The 19,464-nt window shown below is 41.9% G+C and overlaps 1 protein-coding gene across 2 annotated transcripts; it reads left to right on the top strand.

Annotated features, from left to right (window-relative positions):
- Positions 1 to 20: 20 nt before the first annotated feature.
- Positions 21 to 18,547, top strand: ccdc122 (coiled-coil domain containing 122). Of its 2 annotated transcripts, XM_079668774.1 has the most exons (7): positions 21 to 242; positions 581 to 696; positions 1,181 to 1,579; positions 1,662 to 1,778; positions 2,149 to 2,222; positions 2,688 to 2,769; positions 17,845 to 18,545. In XM_079668774.1, the coding sequence occupies exons 1-7, from the start codon at positions 215 to 217 to the stop codon at positions 17,857 to 17,859; spliced, it is 831 nt and encodes a 276-aa protein (XP_079524900.1). In that variant the 5' UTR covers positions 21 to 214; the 3' UTR covers positions 17,860 to 18,545. The 2 variants fall into 2 exon arrangements, with proteins under 2 accessions (XP_079524900.1, XP_079524901.1); XM_079668775.1 differs by lacking the exon at positions 581 to 696 and having other exon boundaries at positions 17,845 to 18,547.
- Positions 18,548 to 19,464: the final 917 nt, after the last annotated feature.

Here is a 19,464-nt window from a genome sequence, read left to right as displayed (position 1 = left end):
GAATTATATAAAATAATAAATAATAGCTCTCTAATCATTTCCTTAAGTAAAACATGCTCGTAATTTAATATTTTATTAATAACCGTATTTCTTAGACTCAGTGGCTTAAACACTCAATACCATTTTTATTGTCAGCTACATCAATTAGCACGTCATTATAATCATTATATCAACAAGCTTCTCGCTAACATAACGTTAGCTAACTGATGTCAAAATGTCAACATTTGGAGCCAGTGAAGATGGTAATGTATTAACACAACAAATATGGTTAAAGATGTTAACTGACAAAAGATTAATAATGTTGTGGAAGTTTGTTTAACTGAGTCTAAGGGGGGCTTTTCAACTTTTATCAAAAACATTAACGCTAATGTTAGGCTAATAAACTAGCATAACTGTCTTGGCTAGAACATTTTAGCTCCCTTTTGAAGCTTTGAACTTGCTATGAACTTGTATGTGCTGCTAGTTAAGCTGTAGCTATAACTTAATTAAAGGTTTGTTAAACTACGTTTTTAAATCCCTTACATTTTGTTATGCGAACATTTACAGTTTCTTCAATACACTTTTGTTTACTGTCCCCCAGGCCTACAGGAGAAGCCTAGCTTTTCATTAACCAAGGCGGTGCAGGATGTCAGTCAACACGGCTATGCCCAGACTGAGACCCTGAAAGACAAGCAGAAGACACTCATCTCCCTGCAGGTTTAATTTAATATAGGATTTAATATAGTCTATGGCTTCATCTAAACCTGCTTCCACACCCAATCTGTTTTCAAAGTTTTCACATTTCCTTTAGATAGGAATTAGTTTGGATGAAAGAAAGGGGATTGTGTTGATTAATGCCACTGCAGGTGTGCCACTGCAGTTATGGTAATGCTAAATAGTAGAAAAGGCAGTAGTTTTACAAAATTATTCCATAACAATTAGTAGGGGTTTAATGGTTAGAACCAAACGTACATGTGTAAAAAAATGTCTATTTAAATGGTAGTTTTTGCACATATTTATCGTTAATTATTAAGGAATATGTTTCCATTCAAAAAGGAATAGACATGGTTTCTAATCTCTCAACGAGAGTAAGCTGAGAGTGTGATTTTATGTCTCTTTCAAAACACCTTTGCTTCACAAAAAAATGAATTATTGGGGATTAAACAGTGATTTGGACATTTTGGTTTGCCTCCCTTATCAGGCAGCTCTTTCAGGGGTTGAGAAGGAGGGCGAGATTTTGGAGCGGGATCTGAGATCTAAAACCAGGGAATTCCTAATCCTGGAGGATGAGATGGAGAACCTGGAGCGGCAGACAAAAGTCCTGCATCAGCGCTATGCATCCATCAGCAAGGAAATAACAGATATCCACATTGGTACAAGTGAGGAGGAGGAGAACGCTTGCATGGCCCTGGCGAGATTCAACACTTACCGAAGCAAGATGGAGGGTCACAGAGCAGCTGTTCTGCATGCGGCGAGCCAGACGGAGGCCCACAGAGAGCTGGAGGAGAAGAGAGCGCTTGTCCAGATGCTGCGAGAGAAGAAAGAGGCGCTGAAGGCAGATTTGGATAATCCAAACGGGAACACAGTGCAGATGGCAAAGGTGGAGAAAATACATTAGAGGATAATTAACTCTTTGAAACTTTAAACCTACCATGTTGATCGTATCCATCTCTTTTCTGCAGAGTGAGAATGAAACTCTGAAGAGGGAGAGCTCTGTGATGAGGGAGTCTATAGCTGCGAAGAAAGAGCAAGTGCGACAAGAGTTTTTAACTCATACCCAGATAAAGAAAGACATAGAGGTATGGGAGAGAGAAATGGTGACTTTATCGACAAGGGCCACTACTAACAATTATTTATTATGAATCTACAGATAACTGACATGTATGACATTAGTTTGGCCAGCTAAAACGCTTCAATGTCTGCTATCAGAAAGAGTATCTCTATTTCCAGTACTAATATACATTAAATGCTTTACTTTACACAAAAACAACATGTAGATTAAACTAACTGTCATAATAATGAAGACATTTCCTTTAGCTAATATTTGCAGATGACCTAAATGCAACACCGGATGGCTGACTGTTACACAACTTATTTTAAAATACAAAAGCACCAATCAGGTCTCAAGTTCAAAATGATCATTTTTGTTTCCGTTCATGTTTTTTTCAGATCCAGAACAAGCGCTATGAAGCCATTGTGAAGCGTCTCCACTGCCAACTGAGCAGGGCCCAGGCTGTGCACAGGTAAACATAGATCCAACACAACACCAGTGGTTATACTGTATTTAAATTAAGGTGCTTTGTTTAGATTATGATTTGAAATAAGAAACAAGTAATCAAGTAAAAGTGGAAACACTACATGCTTATGAGCTTTAAAAGACAGAAAACAAGGATGTTTTTATTTCAATTTTTACATTAAACAGCATTCCACCATTATAATGTTTCTTTATGTCTCTTTGCATCACTTCATAAATCAATAAATATTGTAAACAGCTATAACTGTATCAGTTGTAGTGTTAAGGAATAATGTTTCCCTAGTCTTAAGAAAATCATTTACTGAACCACCCAGACGTTTATAACCCTATATCTTTATAAAGGGAGTTTTCTCTCTTTTGGTTATTCACCAGAAGGCTATTTAGAGGTAAATTGCTCTGATTACAACAAGGTTCCACATATTTAACCCTGCCAAACTGTTTGTGCTTTCCATAGGCAAATGTCTGAGGAGGTTTACCACATGGAGAGACAGCTAGCCGAGCTTAAAGGGCAGCGGGGGTCATCTCAGGACTCAGCGGTCAGTGTCTTGTTCAAACTGGATAAACATGCTTCATCAAATCCCATTGAATAGCTCTGGTTGTAGGAAGAAGTGTGGTTGTTGCTACATTTGAACAGCAGGGGGCAGCAGTGTCAACTAAATGTCCTAGTCCTGTTTGACTTCATCACAAAACCCTCACAGCAGTTTGATATTAATGTTTATAGCAGAAAGGATTCCCTGTGTTAAAGAAATATCAGTAGAAACATCAAAACGCCCGTTATCAAATTTTTTGAGTTCCTTTAATAACAGGACAGCATTGCATGTTCTGAGACTTAATGAGGGGCAGCATCAGCAGTGCGTGGGATGGGATTTTGTGGCGGGTGATGACAGTTAATTGGTTTGTCCAGTCAGTGTCCACTACAGCGTCCTGTGCAGAACAGAAGCCAAGTGTCTGCTCTAACTGTCGCTGTTGTTTTGGAACACGCTGTTCCAGCTTCCGCTCCGACGGGCCCCTGATGCTCCGCGAGGTGACAGCCCCACTGCCGGCTGACAAGGGCGTGACTGACCCTGCTACTTCAGCCAGAACTTAAAACTAATCACACAAACACACTGTCTTTTCAGGAAACTGTTGGCATGTATATTTGATCAGACAAGTACACTGCGTGGGTCCTTCTTTGTGTAGATGTTGGATCATCTGCAGAGATGATATGTGTGCGGCCAGCTTTCCAAAGCCATCCTAGCATTCATATGTAATTTAGTGAACCACTTAATAACATCATTTCAAAACGAACACATGCACATATTTAAAGATAATTATTCCATTTAGAAGCGAAATGAAGCTGTCTTAGGCAGTGAATAAATAGGATTTATTTAAAGTGCGTTTGAATCCTCAGAAAGCCTCAAAATGTATTCAATTTAATGATCTAAAAATAAGGCCTTAATTGGAATGGAAATGTCCTAAATCTACATTTCAAATGCTGCAAAACTGCAAAGACATGGGAAGTTGGTTTTTATGAATCTTATAAATAAAAATGCCATTGCAAATAACGATCTTATAATTGGTAACATTATTATTTTTTCAATAATGTAGAAAATACCTCTGATCAGGATAGCAAACAAAAAGCAAGAACACATTTGAATTGTATTCTGAGTGGCAAAAATAGAAATACATCTACCTCATTTGAAGGTAAGATAGAACCGTATTTATTTGTATTGAAGTGTTCTCAGGTGAGGAACATAAAATGTCCCATAGAGTATACTCAGAACATCTCTAGTGGACGATGAGTGTCATGTATAAAGTCCTTTCAAATGAATGACCTATGAAGTTCCACACGGTATACTTGCTGACATCACAGGGACAGCGCGTGCCAAAAGTGAGGAGTCATCCCTCACTAAACCACACATTCTAGTTTAGTGGGCCATTTCCTTAAAGGTGCTTTTTGGGGTGTGTATGCAGTCTGCCTGCTCTACCGCAGCACTGCAGTGACCTCATTAGCATGTCCTCGGCCCCCGGCTCCCTCAAACTGTCCAACACAAACAAAGTCAACCGTGCAGCAAGCGGGCCCAAACATCCTCTCAGAGAGGAGAGCCCGTATAGACAGAAACACACAGGCAGAGGGATTTATACTTCCCCCTTTGAGAGGTCACATTGTTAGCATGTATTCAACACACACAATAACAGCCTGACCTTTTACAATGCACAATACATCTTTTCTAAACCTACATGAGTTTTTCATATAGAATGAGACAAAAGTCATAATAAAACAATCAACAAATAAACACCAAAAACACACTGACTCAAATCCTGCCAGTGCCTGATAATAAACACACAATTTATACTAGCAGGTCTAAAAGCCAAAATCATTATTAAATATATAAAATAATATGTTAATACATGATAAGAAATGAGCCAGTAATGCAAGTTATAAATAGTCACACGCATGTTGAGGGGTCTCCACTTTCCTTTATAAGAAACTCTTGAAGTAAATGCCTTTCATATCCTCCCAGTGTAAGCTTTTTAAGCCTCACTAATTAGGGAATGCATTTATCACCAGCCCTCAACCACATGCTGCTTTTATTTACTTGGCTTGCAACGCATTTGTCTATTCCACTTTGGCATCAGCGATGATTTCAAAATACACTTGGCTGCTGAAATAGAGAACATAGAGGGGGAGTTTGATTAACAAAGAAAAAACTGATGATAATTTAGATAATACAAATCTGTGTAACTGTATCATTTGAAACTGGCCTGCCAATCAGAAACATCTCGTTGACCTTGTGTTCACCTCTTGATAAAAACCCGTAAAAACACATTTCCTCATGCACTCGCTATCTCTCTCTCCTGAATCCTGTGTTAGAATAAACAAATCCATTCCAATGATCCACTATTGTGCCAAGCCCAAACGCACTTAGACTAACTTTTTTCTCAGCAAAATCAAGTAAATGATTCCCCTAGGGAGAACGTTAAATCTGTTTCTAAAGCTAGTACTAAACACCAACCAGCCAACCTTCCTTTACATCAGGGACTGTTTCAGCACCATAAACAGAGAATCAAATAAGCCAAATACAGACTTATTGTTGGCTATTGCCGGTTTAAATGTCAGGTCATTTGTTACCTTGTATCATCCCTGAACAATCAATGCATGTGTGAAATGCTGAGTGTAACTTCATCACATGATGATTTCCATCATACTGTCTCCAGCATCCTGACTGCAGCTCTATAGATGAGTTTTTCCCCTGTTGCTGCTCGGCAATTACATTACATGTCATTTGTTAGATGCTTTTATCCAAAGCGACTAACATACATTCAGTACTGTGGACAATCCCCACAGGAGCAGCTAGGGGTGAAGTGTCTTGCCCAGGGACACAACGACATGCTGACTGCAGTGGGACTCAAACTTGCTATCCCCTGATTCGAAGTCCAGCGCACTACCCACTGAGCCACAGCCTCCCAGTCCTTATTATTGTTCTTAGCAGACATCATTTTGAATAAATACTGCATGCTGTACAGTCGCCGACGTATGCAGGTCAAATGCATACTGCATACAACAGCAGAAAATCTCCTTCTCCAGATTTGAGCGGATTAGAAAAAAACCTGAGCTCCATTTTGTTTTGGCTGGTGGTGAGTAAATGTAAATCTACCAGCCTGCTGCACATTATACCAGCAATTGGCTGCAAATGGTTCTAATTGAGTGCCCTGCCTCTGCAAGTTAGGTTGTACTCTAGCTCGTGCATGATGGAGCGAGTGTGACACCCCATTGGCTGGCTGCCGAGCATGTTGCGTGGAGACAAACATGGCACACCTGAGAAATCGTTATGTGCATGCCTCTAGTGCAGTGTGCAGTGTGTAATACATCCCTAGCCCCTGCTACTGTAGGTTGAGGATATTTACGGCCAACATAGCTGTGTAAAAAACTAATGCATCATGGGAGTGTGATTGTTTTGGTGTCATTCGGTCGTGTGTTTCCAAGTGCTCCTGTCTCTGTTATTGTAGCTCAAATCTTCTGTGACAGCCATTTAAAGAAACACGTGTCAATGTGAAGAAGATAATCCCCCTCTTGTGAAAATATGTCTTTTGTAAGTGTTGTCACTCATCTGCTTCCTCGCTGATGTCTATCTGCTCACTACAGAGCCTGACATTTTACTTTTACACTGACAGCTGGGGTGTCTGCTTTCTCACAGCCAAGCACATGTGGGGACCGTGCAGCAAGCAGGTTATTGAAACGGAAAAAAAACTACTCCCTTTTGCATGAGCCCCAAGCCAGGTTCCAGATTTGAGATGCTTCCAGGTTTTAATCGGGAAAGTCATCCAGATATATAAATTCAAATGAACCTACAGAGACTGAATTTGAATGAACTGCACCCATCTTTTTGTGTCTAATGTGGACAACAATTGTTACACTGGTCCAGTATTGATTTAGGATTCTGCAGATGGCAGTTCCAAAACAAGCTGCATTGCTAAGCATCAGGGCGACTTGGCATCGTCAATGCACATGCACTCAAAGTACTTGTTTCTGACAGGCTCAGATTGTTATTAAACGTGTCTGACAGCATGATTTAAAGGAATCTATAGCGTGAGAAAATGTTTTTCTTTGTCATGTGACCTGGTAACGTGCTGGGTGTGGCAAAGTGTTATCTAAAAGATTTTTGATTGTCATGGCTGAATAGTTTAGTTCTGTTCTTGACTAATGAGATCTTAGTTGACTCTGTAAAACTACATTCCTCCACAGACAATAATGTCAAATCATACATTTCAAGTTTGAGATGTGCTCAAAAGTTTCCTTGGAAATAAGAAATGAAGAACAAATAAAGCATTAAAAAATGATGCTAAGACCAATCAACCAATAAGTAGGACTTATCCACTCTCTGTGTCCATAATGTTGTGAGACCCTCATAATAAAAACCTGTGCCCTTTAGGTGGATGTAAACCAACAATAGAAGCATATATACTAGTGTATTTGCTCAATTTCAATTTCTGAAAGTCGAGTGCTCATTAATCATACAAAAACATGGGGAAGTAGCGTCCATGGTACAACCGACTTCCACGCTGCAGCTGGTGGGCGGTTGGTGGTACTCGACCTTAAATGACTCGGCTGATTGTGTTCAGTCACACCCTATGGTGGGATGAGCTTTCCGAGAACAACAGCTGCGCCCTGAATGACCGTCCTTCCTCAGGAAACAATCCAGGACGGGTTTGCACTTGACTTCAAAAAGATGGACTCAGCTTCAGAGGCTGATCCTGTCCCACAGAAATCTCACACTGCTAATTGTTTTGCTTTGGCTTTGAGAAGCTTAGTGCCTCGTAGACCCCCTCAGGCGGCAGCTCAGTCAACTTGAGTGTAGCTTTGCCTCCCGAGAGAGTCTATTTACCTCCTTCTGTTTACAAAAGTAATTACTGTCTCTGTAAAGTTATCCAGAGAAGGTCCTTTCTCACAAAGGTGACTCATCCTGACCTGTGAAACGGCTCCCTCGTGGGCGTGTGTACAGGAGGGGGGAATAGGGTGCAGTTTGTGTGTGGATAAGCACATTAAAAAGAAAGGAATATCCCTGAACACACACACACACACACACACACACACACACACACACACACACACACACACACACACACACACACACACACACACACACACACACACACAGGAAACCACTCTGGCTTCTAATTGCTCCCATTGCTTCTTGTTAGACTAAACAACAGCAGCTTGCCAGTTTACCGACAAACCTGCTGACTTCCAAACAAACTTTAAGCACCGTGCCTTATTTCAACGTTGCTCGTGACTCATTGATGACTAAAAACATTCTTGGGGGGGTCACAAGGGCGTTCATTTTCCAGAGAATAGGAGCTGTGCCCTTTTCACACAGAGACCAGGTGAAAGTGTTCACCGCTATTAGAGGGCGTGGTCAGGAATTCGTCTGAGGAATGTCTAGATTTGCAACGGCTTGAAATCTCGGTTTGTAGGAGGAAGAACTCAAGAGCATGACGTGTCCCAAAGGGTTAGTTGACTAAGGAAATAGCCTTTGCCAAAAATAGATAATAAACAAAACCTTTAACCCACACACACCCACACACACACACACACACACACACACACACACACACACACACACACACACACACACACACACACACACACACACACACACACACACACACACACACACACACACACACACACTCCTGTAACAGAGCCCCACCTTGTTTAGTACCTGAGCAACGCAAACACATCGCCGTGCTGGTATCCATGGCAGCAAACAGGACTTTTTAGGACACATTCAGCGAGAGTTTGACCTTAAACCAGCTTACATAATACAATGCATGTGGGCGGCGTGAAACTGCTAATAAATACATGAACACTTGCCCACACTTAGAGACAATAATTGAGCCGAATAGTGATTTATTTAGACTCAAATGAATCAGGATTCCACCTCCACACACAACAGTATGAACAGGATTCTGTATATCTGCTTCCTCTTACCAACATAATTGGATTTTCATTATAACTGACACATCAGTATGTCAGCAGTCTTTTCATGATGTAGCTGGTTGGACTGTTTATGATTTAGTTGATTCTCAGACAAAACAAGACACTTAAGACGACACGTTTCGCCAATTTCTGGCTTTATAGACCAAACAACAAATTCAATACTCCAATCCGGCAGCCCCTTGACAATGCACTCTGACATGTGCTTAGCATACGTTTTTGAATACCTTAGGGGAAATAGAGCTAGCGCAGTAATAAGGACAATATGTCAATGCAATGTAATTTAGACCAGAAAGCATCATATATTTAAAAGGAAAGGACCTCGGAGTTTTATTTGAGTACATGGATAGTGATTCAAAGTAACATTTGCCAATGTTTCAATACGTCGCAGACTCCTGAGTGTGCACTAGTCAGATGTTTTGCACCTGTCCAACATCCTACAGTTCAACTTTGCCGAATACAGAAGGAACACTTGTTTATTTTGCCCCTAATCTTTCCTGTTTGTAATCCGATCACACGTGCCTTTTCCAAAACGTCCTACATTTAAGGACATGAACTAACATTAGCCTGGCGTCTGTATGTTAAGCCCGGGTGGAAAAATGCAAAGCCTTAAAGTTTTATAGCAGCACATTACTTCTAAAGAGCGTGGTAAATAAACAGTGTAATCTAGGACACTGGGTGCTTCACATGCCAGACGAGCTCCGGCCTGCTTTCAAACTGCCACACAAGCGATGAGGAGGCGGTTTAGTTCCTCCGCGGATAGAAAGTAGGGCAGTGGGGGCAGCAGGGAGTCCCGGCTCACGCACAACGTCAAGTGTGCGTGCAAGCAAGGAGGAGGGGGGGGGGTTCATTTGTTTCTATCCACACAGAGAAAGTCAATTACGAATGAAAACTGAGAGGGAAGAAACGCTGGGAAGGAAGTAGAGCTCGAGTACGCCGCGTCCCCCCCCTCTCCTCCCTGCCCTAATGTCTTTTTTTCCCTCGCATATACAAAGATTGAAAGCTCCGCACTGTCCCGTACATACTGTTCTCTATATTCCCCCTCTCACAGGCACAAAGAAACCACAGCTGCAGTTTTATCGCTCTGACTGCAGCCAGCTCTTTTTTTCTCACAGAGCATTGAACATCGCAATTGAAAAACATCAGCAGCTTCCCCTCGGTTTACCCGCCCTGCTCTGTTCCTAACATGTTCCTATACGACTGAGAACACACTGACCTCGTTCTATATACCATTGTTTTGATTGTGCAGTATAACTGTCAAGTTGAATGGAATTGTGTTTCATGCAATTTTGCAACCGACCTCCAACGTAGCGTAGAGAAGCTAACCCAAGGTAACGATGTGCTGTTGATGCTAGCTCTGCAGGTTAATTGGTCGAAACGTAACATTTTAGTAACCTTACATAGACCTCTTTCCTATTTCTCTAACACGTTTTGCTATTACACGTGCCCATCGCTCAACAGATCCGCAGAACTAGCTTGATCCAAACTTAGATGATCTACATTAGCTGATAATATATATTGTATAGGATGATTTCCCCTTTCGATATAAAAGGCCTGACTTCATTTCCCACTAACCCCCCTTTCAAGCACTTGAGCCGTAGTATAAATATAGGACATTTACAACATCCCATTCGCTACAGGCTGCAGGAATAAAGGCAAAAGAAGCAGCCACTCTTGATGTACTTCTCCGATGGGTTCGTCTGGGTTCATGCAGACGAACCCAGCGGCCTTTAACACCTCCTGCTTGTTTTAAGTGTGTGTGTGTGTGTGTGTGTGTGTGTGTGTGTGTGTGTGTGTGTGTGTGTGTGTGTGTGTGTGTGTGTGTGTGTGTGTGTGTGTGTGTGTGTGTGTGTGTGTGTGTGTGTGTGTGTGTGTGTGTGTCTGTGTCTGTCTGTCTGTCTGTCTGTCTGTCTGTCTGTCTGTCTGTCTGTCTGTCTGTCTGTCTGTCTGTCTGTCTGTCTGTCTGTCTGTCTGTCTGTCTGTCTGTCTGTCTGTCTGTCTGTCTGTCTGTCTGTCTGTCTGTCTGTCTGTCTGTCTGTCTGTCTGTCTGTCTGTCTGTCTGTCTGTCTGTCTGTCTGTCTGTCTGTCTGTCTGTCTGTCTGTCTGTCTGTCTGTGTGTGTGTGTGTGTGTGTGTGGGTGGATGGGTGGGTGGGTGGGTGTTTAGACGCCAATATTTGCCTATTTCCTGCTGCTGTTTGTTTTTTTAAAAGGCTGCTGGCCTCAGAAACCATTTGCTTTGAATAAGGAGCCCAACCTATAGGAGAAAGTCCATGGCAGTAAATATGAACGCTCTTTTTTGCTTTGTCCCGAGGCTGAGGTGTTTCATACCAGCACCTTGCACCTACTCCCTGGGGTTATAATCCTTCAAACACATTTGACATGACAAGCTTTTAATGTCACATCTCTCTTCCTTTCTTTCCGACGTGTCTTTGTTGTCAGTGACTAGGAGCCTCGGAGTGTAAAAATGACAAATGACAGCTATAAAACAGACATTTGGGAGCTGGCAGAAACCTGAACAGCCATTGGTTTAAAGATTTCACACATTGTGCCCTCTCTCTGCTGTATCGTGACCGCAGCTGAAACACGGACCCCTCCTCTGCCTTTGTTTGCTCTCTATGGATTGCGTGCTAGCGTGTGTGTGCTTCTTTGTGTACATTTAGCAGTCTGAGGCGCTGAGAGTTGTACTCGGCTTAAATTCCCACATTTCTTAAGTTACGGATACAGCGTTTGTGTCAATGTTGATTAAAGGAGAGAAATAAGATCTTGTTTTGGATAAAGAGAGGAGGTATGAATGAGTCTGGAAGCTCGGGTGTTTTAAATCAATGTGACGAGAGACAAATCACACAGGTACTACTACTACGGAGGAGGGGTGTTAGAGTCAGGTTATTATTATTAAGAATGTTGACTTAAAATCAAAATGATTAAATAAAATCCCAGGAGATGCATTTATTCTTTATTTGCAACGGTTCTTAGTTCTCAAAGTTATTATGGATGTTTCAACTTTTTTTCAACATTTACACTTTATTCCAAACGTTTTGATTTCATTCTCGACGTTTACTTTTATTCAGATTTTACTTTTGGAACTACCTTTAGAATATTTTTGTCATGTTTCTGCAAGAGACACTTCAAGAATGTATTAATGATCTCTTTACGAGACACTGCTAGAGCCATGACCTAAGTGGCGACAGATATATTATCTCATGGCTTTAAACTCCAGGAGGTATAATTAGGTACAATTTAGAGCTATTCAATATTTTTCTGGTTCAAAAAATAAACAAATACAGTAAAATGATTAATAAATCTTGAACTGTTTAAAGTCTATCTGTTGCGATATGTCCGGAAGGCAAACAATATATTCTGTTACACAATAGGGAACTGTTGCAACTGCATTAAAGAACATTACAGAATACAGACATTACAACACCCCACACTGCTGCACCCTTTGTGTCCCACGCTGATGTTTAATCTGTGTTCTAAGGCAGCTCTGCACCTGCCCTGCTGGATGAGGACACCGTGTCCTGTTCGCCCAGACTGAGGGCGATATCAGAAACAATGCACAGAATGGGAACGTCTCTGTGTGCATGGCATCGAGGCGCATACATTGTGAAGCGTGTGTAGGTGCGAGTGGGCTGTAAAGTATATGTACAGACTGTGCTGGAACAGCCTGTACTTACTCCTAAAAACCCCTCAGCTAAAGAGAGGGGGGGGGGGGGGGGGGGGGGGGGAGGGTGAGACCTACAGATCATCACAGCATGTGTGCATATCTATTATATCTCTGTGGTGTCATTCTGCCACGGAAAAGCACGAAAAAGGTGGTGAATGTCATGTTCTAACTCGCTCTGGTTTTCCTTCTTGATGGAAAGAATGTATATGAATACCCATGTGACATTTCAATCATACTGTAGGCTGTATTAGTTGTGAAAGAGGGGGGAAACAGGAAAGAGAAAACTAACATATATATGAAAGTCAATATGAAAACCTCTTTCAAAAACACTGCAAAAAAAATATCCAATTTATATTAAAAATGCCTTACAGGGAATGTAGAGCACGTTCACAATCACATTTCATCAAATCATTTGCGATTGCATCATCCAATGTGGTCGCTGAGTATTTCTGCTTTCCTTTTTTTGATGGCTCTGCCTGCACTTTCTTCCTGCTTCACGTGTCTGTCTGCTGGCTGAAACCGGACTGAAAACGTGAGGTAGAATCCATTTTGCAAGCAGGAAAGAATTTAAAGGAAAATGTCGAATTTTTAAAGCGGGAGATCGTCTTATCTCAACAGTCAAGGTACGGTCAGGCACGAGACTGTTGAATAATTCACTTTCAATTCTGATATATTATTAAAGTGCATGTATGAAGTGGAGCAAACAGCACTTATTTGATTCTATCCATGTTCCCATCATTGAAAAGGCATCATTTGAGAAATATTTCTTACGCTAGCTTAGAGTTGGCAAGTTTTCAAAAACACAGGAGCCTCTGAAAATGATTTTGTCGGTTCATTTCATGTTCCTGTGACACTTAACTGCAAACAAACTAGTCTTTACATGAAGAAAATACATATTATTCTTTAATATATAAGACAATGTCCAATTTAATTGTCTGTCCAAAAGGAACAAAGGCAACTAAACTGGATTTATATGTCCAAAAACGATATGGAAGACAAATAAATGCAGATGCCATTATAGTCAGTGCAATGTGGATTAAAAATATAAGTTGTATTTGTTTCCACTGCCCTTTTCTGTAAGATATTGGAAGTTGAAAGAGAGACCTAAAGTGGGGTGATTTTTCTTCCTGTCTCGAAAAAAAAGGAAGCAAACAGGAAACAGTGCGGCGATAGAGGCTGACCTCAGAGTGTGTGTTTGTATTTGCGCGTGCGGTTGAACACGATGTACCAGACGCAGGCTGAGAGTTTGAGGACATGGAGGAAGCACAGACATAGTTTCAGAAACACTGAAGAGACACGCTAGAAAGCTAGCTCCAAGTGTCTCACTTACAGGCTTTGTGGGGTCAGTGGAAGCTTGAGTTCATTTAACTCCGCTGTGTCAATCTATGTGCCACTGAGCACACACACTGTCCGTCCTGCAAACAGAAACGTGGCTCTGGGAGCTTCTCTGCAGATGTGTCAGGAGGACAGGCAGATGTCAGCCACATGATGCCTTCAGCTGCTGATTTACACAAAGCCTCCAGTATCTGGGCTGATCCAGGGTCAGTTCAGCTTGGCTGAATCTCTGTAGGTCAACATGTATTCCTATGGGAACCAATCAATCAATAGTTTCCAGTCTTCTTTAATACAGTACGATGTTCATTTAGTAATATATGGTTGAATTTAGGGTAAATTAGACAGTAAAGCAGGGTATGCTTTAGAGCGGGGCTACCTTGTGATTGACAGGTCATTAACGGCTCCTACACACGGCGGCGTGCGTTGTCGCTTGCCGGCGGGGGGGGCTGAAACTTGACCAATAACCAATCACATGAATCTCCCGCCCCAGACACACAAGCATGCAGTTTGATTGGCTAGAGCTTGTACTGGCATATGATTCGATTGGCTGACGCCTCCGTTGCGGCGGCAAAAGTAGAACATTGCTCTACTTTTGCAGCGAGTACCGCGAGAGAAGCTACTCTTTGCTCCCACAATGAAGTTCGGCGAATCGTGACGTCAACCCATTCAAAGTGAATGGGCTGAAGCGTTGAAGCGGCAACGCACGCCGCCGTGTGTCGGGGCCGTAACGGCCCGTCTACACAGCAGCAAAATCTTCCAACGCTTCCAACGCTTCTCTGCCCATTGACTTTGAATTTGTTGACGTCACTTTGCCTTGCTTTTCGCCGAACTGCATTGTGGGGAAGCAAAGCGAAGATTTCCAGGATTTCCAGGATTTTCAGGATTCAAAAGTTGAGCAATGTTCAACTTTTGAAGCTGAGGTGGAAGCGTCAGCCAATCAAATCCCGTTTATGCAAATCTGACAGTACAAGCGCTAGCCAATCAAACTGCGTGCAAGCTGGGAGCCAGACCGCAGTTCATTTTCTATATTCCTGAAAATGGAGGAGAAATTAGTTATTGCTGTAGCAAATCACCCGGTTCTTTATGACCAGTCGCTAATAACTTACCGGGATACAAACCGGAGGAACCAGGCATGGAGGGAGGTGGCAGAGACAGTGGGTGAAACTGGTAGGTTTTCGCCTGTTTGGGGATTTTATATCCAGTTTACTTCGTTTTAACATTGCTATTGCTTTGTATGTCGGGGGCGGGAGATTCATGTGATTGGTTGTTGGTTGCGTTGCTCGCAAAAAATCCCCAAGCTTTCAGACACACCCACCCTCCAAGATTTTCAAGATTTTTTCAAAGCTGCTGTGTGGACGGGCCGTAACAGTGTTATCAAGTTGCTGTTCTTGTTTCCGACATAGACGTTTTAAAGTGTGTCTTACTACATGAAAGTTGATTCAAAATGTCTAAATAATGTCTTTTCAGCATTCGTTTGTACTTGGCTCCAGCCTCCTTTTCATGCCTGGTTGCAAATGATCCAAACGGCGAGGGCCAAAACACCAAGATGGCGACAGGAAAGAAAAGATCCAAGATGGAGTTGGCCACAAGTAGGCTAATACCAAGATGAAGTCAGCATAAACAAATAAAGATAGCTAAGGCTAAATATCAAAGAGAAACCCAAAACCAAGATAGTATATTCAACAAGATTGTATAATTAAAAATAATCTAGTTCAACACATTTGAACTTGAGTAATACCCTAACAACCTTTCCTAAGGACTGCTTCTGCCTTCAATAATGCGCATATTCCATAACACGTGTTTGACCTGAAGATCACCACCGCAGCTCTTTCTCAACAAGAACGTTGGAGCTATTTCCGAGGCTGCTGTGGTTTTAGGTCCCATTTCTGTCACACAAGGTCGAGACTTCTGTTTCCTCCCGTCTGATCTCTGAGTGCTGAGTGTCAGCGCAGAGGCAGAGGAAGGACGTACTAAATGCTCACGCTGGCATTGTGACAGTCACACGTACACCCTGATAGTTGCTGATCAGCACATTTTCGATGTCAGTCTCTGTGAGGATACAAAGTCAAATACTATTGATGCCACAATGGGAAGCAATTATCTGTTCGCTGAGGACGTCTTTCAAGCTGTCCACACACATGCAGTATCTCATGTTTTGCACTCCTCACAAACCGTCTCGCGGATCCCGAACTCGCACCATAAAAGCAGCGATGACAGGCGTTCCTTCAGAACCAGATTTACATGATAAAGAAACAATCGAGACGGGAAATCATTCCAGTCATGGTCGTGATTTAGGGATGAAAAGTTTTTGAAAAACTCGTAGGGGGCAGGAGAAGGTGCAGAAGGGAGGAAAAGTGGAGGATCAGTGGGCTGTAATCCCCCATAATCCCCCTCCTCCCCCCCCATGGGGCGCCAGCAACCAGACTATGCTTCTGTCTGCGGTTTGTTGTGAGATTTCAGAGGGCTCTCGCTGGGCGGCGGGGGGCACGTGCCTCGGGGGAAATGTGACTTTGGGTGGAGGACTAACGAGGACAAGGACAAACTTCAGAGCTGACCCTGAGCAACAGAAGGCCATGAAGAAAAACAGCAACTGTGGTTTATACAGAAAAACCCATTCAGAACTCTTTTTCAGAAGGAAATGCATCCCTTGATCTGTTGACTCAAAGAGAAATGCGTGTAATGACTCACATCACGGAGCGTAGTACGGTGGGATGAGCAGGAATGTCCACACATGTGTCCACAGTTCTCCCGTTAGCATCACATGCTCCATCAGAACCCCCTCTGTCTGCGCCCATGTGTGGCAGCAGCTGACTTGAGTTGAGAGTTGATTGAGAGCTCGTGTGTAGCAGAAACTCCACAGGGGATCTGTTTCTGTGAAAGACCCAAACATTACCGCATTTAATGGATTCATCCATGTGAGTGAGATCAGAGGAACAGAACATCAGATTAATGTCAGACACAAAACTACATCTGACCCCACTATTCCCACATGGCCCAGTTAAAATGAGGACATGGCAGAACAGCCTCATATTTACAGTCAGGGGGAAGTCGTTTTGGCCTTAAAATACAGATAATATGAGAATGTTTTGGGTGGTAGTTGTCATCTGTATTACTTAATTTAACAACCTTTCCTTGGCATCAGTGGAAAACATGATGGGGTCAAGGAAAGATGGGAAAAAGGGAAAATGAGAATGTGTGGATGTCCAATTGACCAATCAAAGAACAGGGACGTCCAATTCCTACATGGCTAGCTAGCTACATTGCGCTATGTATGAAATTGAAAAAGAAATGTATTACCTTACCAAAATACTCTGATCAACGTCAAAATCTAGTTAACATCTCCTAGTTTAAGCTACAGCTATGTTCCTTGTGCAAAGTGCAAAATAACTTGTTTTTAAGGATGTTTCAGTTAGTATTTAAAACACCCATTGACTCAGCTTCTGACTCACTATTGCATGTGAGGCTATAAGGCATATCAAAGGAATATTCAGTCTGATTATCAGGCTTACAAATGTACAATTAGGAAGTTTATCATACATTGTAATTTGGGGATTTCCCATCTAACTGCTCTAACTACAGACTGTAATATTTAGAGGATGCAACCAGCTCTAAACACAGCGGCTATGTTGAAAGAAAGCCTGAAGTGGTTGCCTATTTGCTTTCAAGCACTGTTTTTACTTCAAGGTGATATCACCTGCTGTGGGGTCGGATGCTTCAAATCTGATTTTATCCGCAGTATATTTAGGATTTCACGGCGATGAGAGCGATGTTAACAGGTTTTTGTGTTTGTGTACAAACATGAACAGGTTTTCCATGTCCAGACATAGAACAGGCTTATGTACTGTAACATCTCCGGTGGGGGGGAGGGTCTCAGGGGACAGGAGATGGGGACACTCAGGGTTTATTGCAGCATAGAGGGGGGTCCAGTTCTGGGGTGTAAAGAGGATTTTCGGGGTCGATTTTGGGCTAGATTGGATTTTCATGTCTGGAAGAAATAGGCTAGAGTTTGTATGCATAATATGTTATCAGTTAATGTGTTAAAGACAGCCTACAGTTGGCCTGAATACTTCCTCGATGAATCACGGCACTGAATGTAAATAACCAGCGTCTATTTTTGTGCTTTCCAACATCAGCACCGGCAGAAATAGACGGGGTCAATCCACGCGTGATCCCTCGGCCTCCGAGAACATCCTGTGCCCGTGGCGGCGAGCTTGAAGAAAACACCTTTTGTCAATGAAACAGGATTTGCGAAAGTGCCATCTGGACATGGGCTCCGTCTCCACAACAAGTCTGATCCACGGAGGTCGAGGGGTGAGGCTAACCCCAGGGAGGAGGGAGGAGCACAGGGAGGGCAGGTGGAGTCCCTGGGAATAGATATACATTCAATCAAAGAGGTCATTTAATTAGATTCTCTACCAGGACGCCAAACTCTGTCCTTTGTGTGAAATGTGCATACGGACTTCAATCAGTGCAGTTCCTTTATATGTTACATTTGCAGATCTGTTATTAGAATCTTTGCTCAAAGAGGCAATGGTTGTTGGAATACATCTTCACACCCTATACTGTTATTGGAAAAGGTCATTTTAAAATACATTAAAACTGGTTTAAATGTTATTATTAAGGCTTTGAAAGATAGCTAGAAATCCAGATGTTATCTACTGGAGGAAGACAATACAATAAATACCATTTTGTATTTATAGAAGTCCTTTTTGTTCCTATTTGTACATTAAATTAAACAAATAAATACTGCCTGTCCTTTTTGTTGTATTTATTTATTTCCCTTTAATTACATATTAAGTGGGTTATGATGGTTACAATGCTCATTATTTTTTAAATGTAATTTCGTATTTATAGTCTACCCTTATTAAATAAAGATGTGGTTTCTTGCTTGGCTGTGTTGATTTGACAGAATAGACTGCCTCCTGGTTGTATAATATGGGCTGGATTATATAGGAAAGCTAAAAGTAGATCAGTCACAATGATCAGCAGCGCGGCTTTTCTAAGGCTTTACATCAGCATGGAGTTTCTGTACATGTTGGGAGGAGATTATAAAAACATATACATTAATCCTATGTTTCATAAATACTGTAGACATCCCAGCAGAAAATAAGGAGAGACTTTGTATGTTAACAGGTTATTATGAGAATATAAATATATATTTGTAGCTATGCAAGTGATATTCCTAATGTGTTATTTTCCTGTAAATAGGAGCTATGCATGCAATATTGCATCATCCCCATAGTTATATAAATAACATAGTGAAATAATAAATATAGTGTAATTAACTCTAAGCGTTACATTTTAAGGCGTGTTTAACGTCCTTTTAAACACAAAAAAACATCGTGTTTACTACGTTCAGCTTCACTAAACTCCTCCACATGACGTCGTCCTATATTCCCGCGCGCTCTCGCTATCAGTTTGCAGGTCCCCATGCGGTGGGCGGAGCCACCGTTAGATGGCTGTGAGGAGGCCCGGTCCCTTGTAACGAATGAGAGGACAGCATATAGGTAAATATTTACATGGCGATCCCCTTCTGCGCATGTCTACTGATGTATAGGGAGGAAACAGCCACTGGTGCTTTACACTGGGAGGTATGGGAGGCAGTGAGGGTTATTATTGGCTAGAAAATGAGAAGAGGGAAAACCAGTTGTATTTCTTTCATACATAGTGGTGGTTTATTTGTGGTCAAACTACATAAATTATTTAATTACTTAAATCTAGAGAGGTAGAAATGGCATAAAGGTATGGTTCCG

This window comes from Notothenia rossii (assembly GCF_949606895.1).
Source record: "Notothenia rossii genome assembly, chromosome: 3".
NCBI classification, from domain to species: domain Eukaryota; kingdom Metazoa; phylum Chordata; class Actinopteri; order Perciformes; family Nototheniidae; genus Notothenia; species Notothenia rossii.
This window is presented reverse-complemented; position numbering and strand designations above follow the sequence as displayed.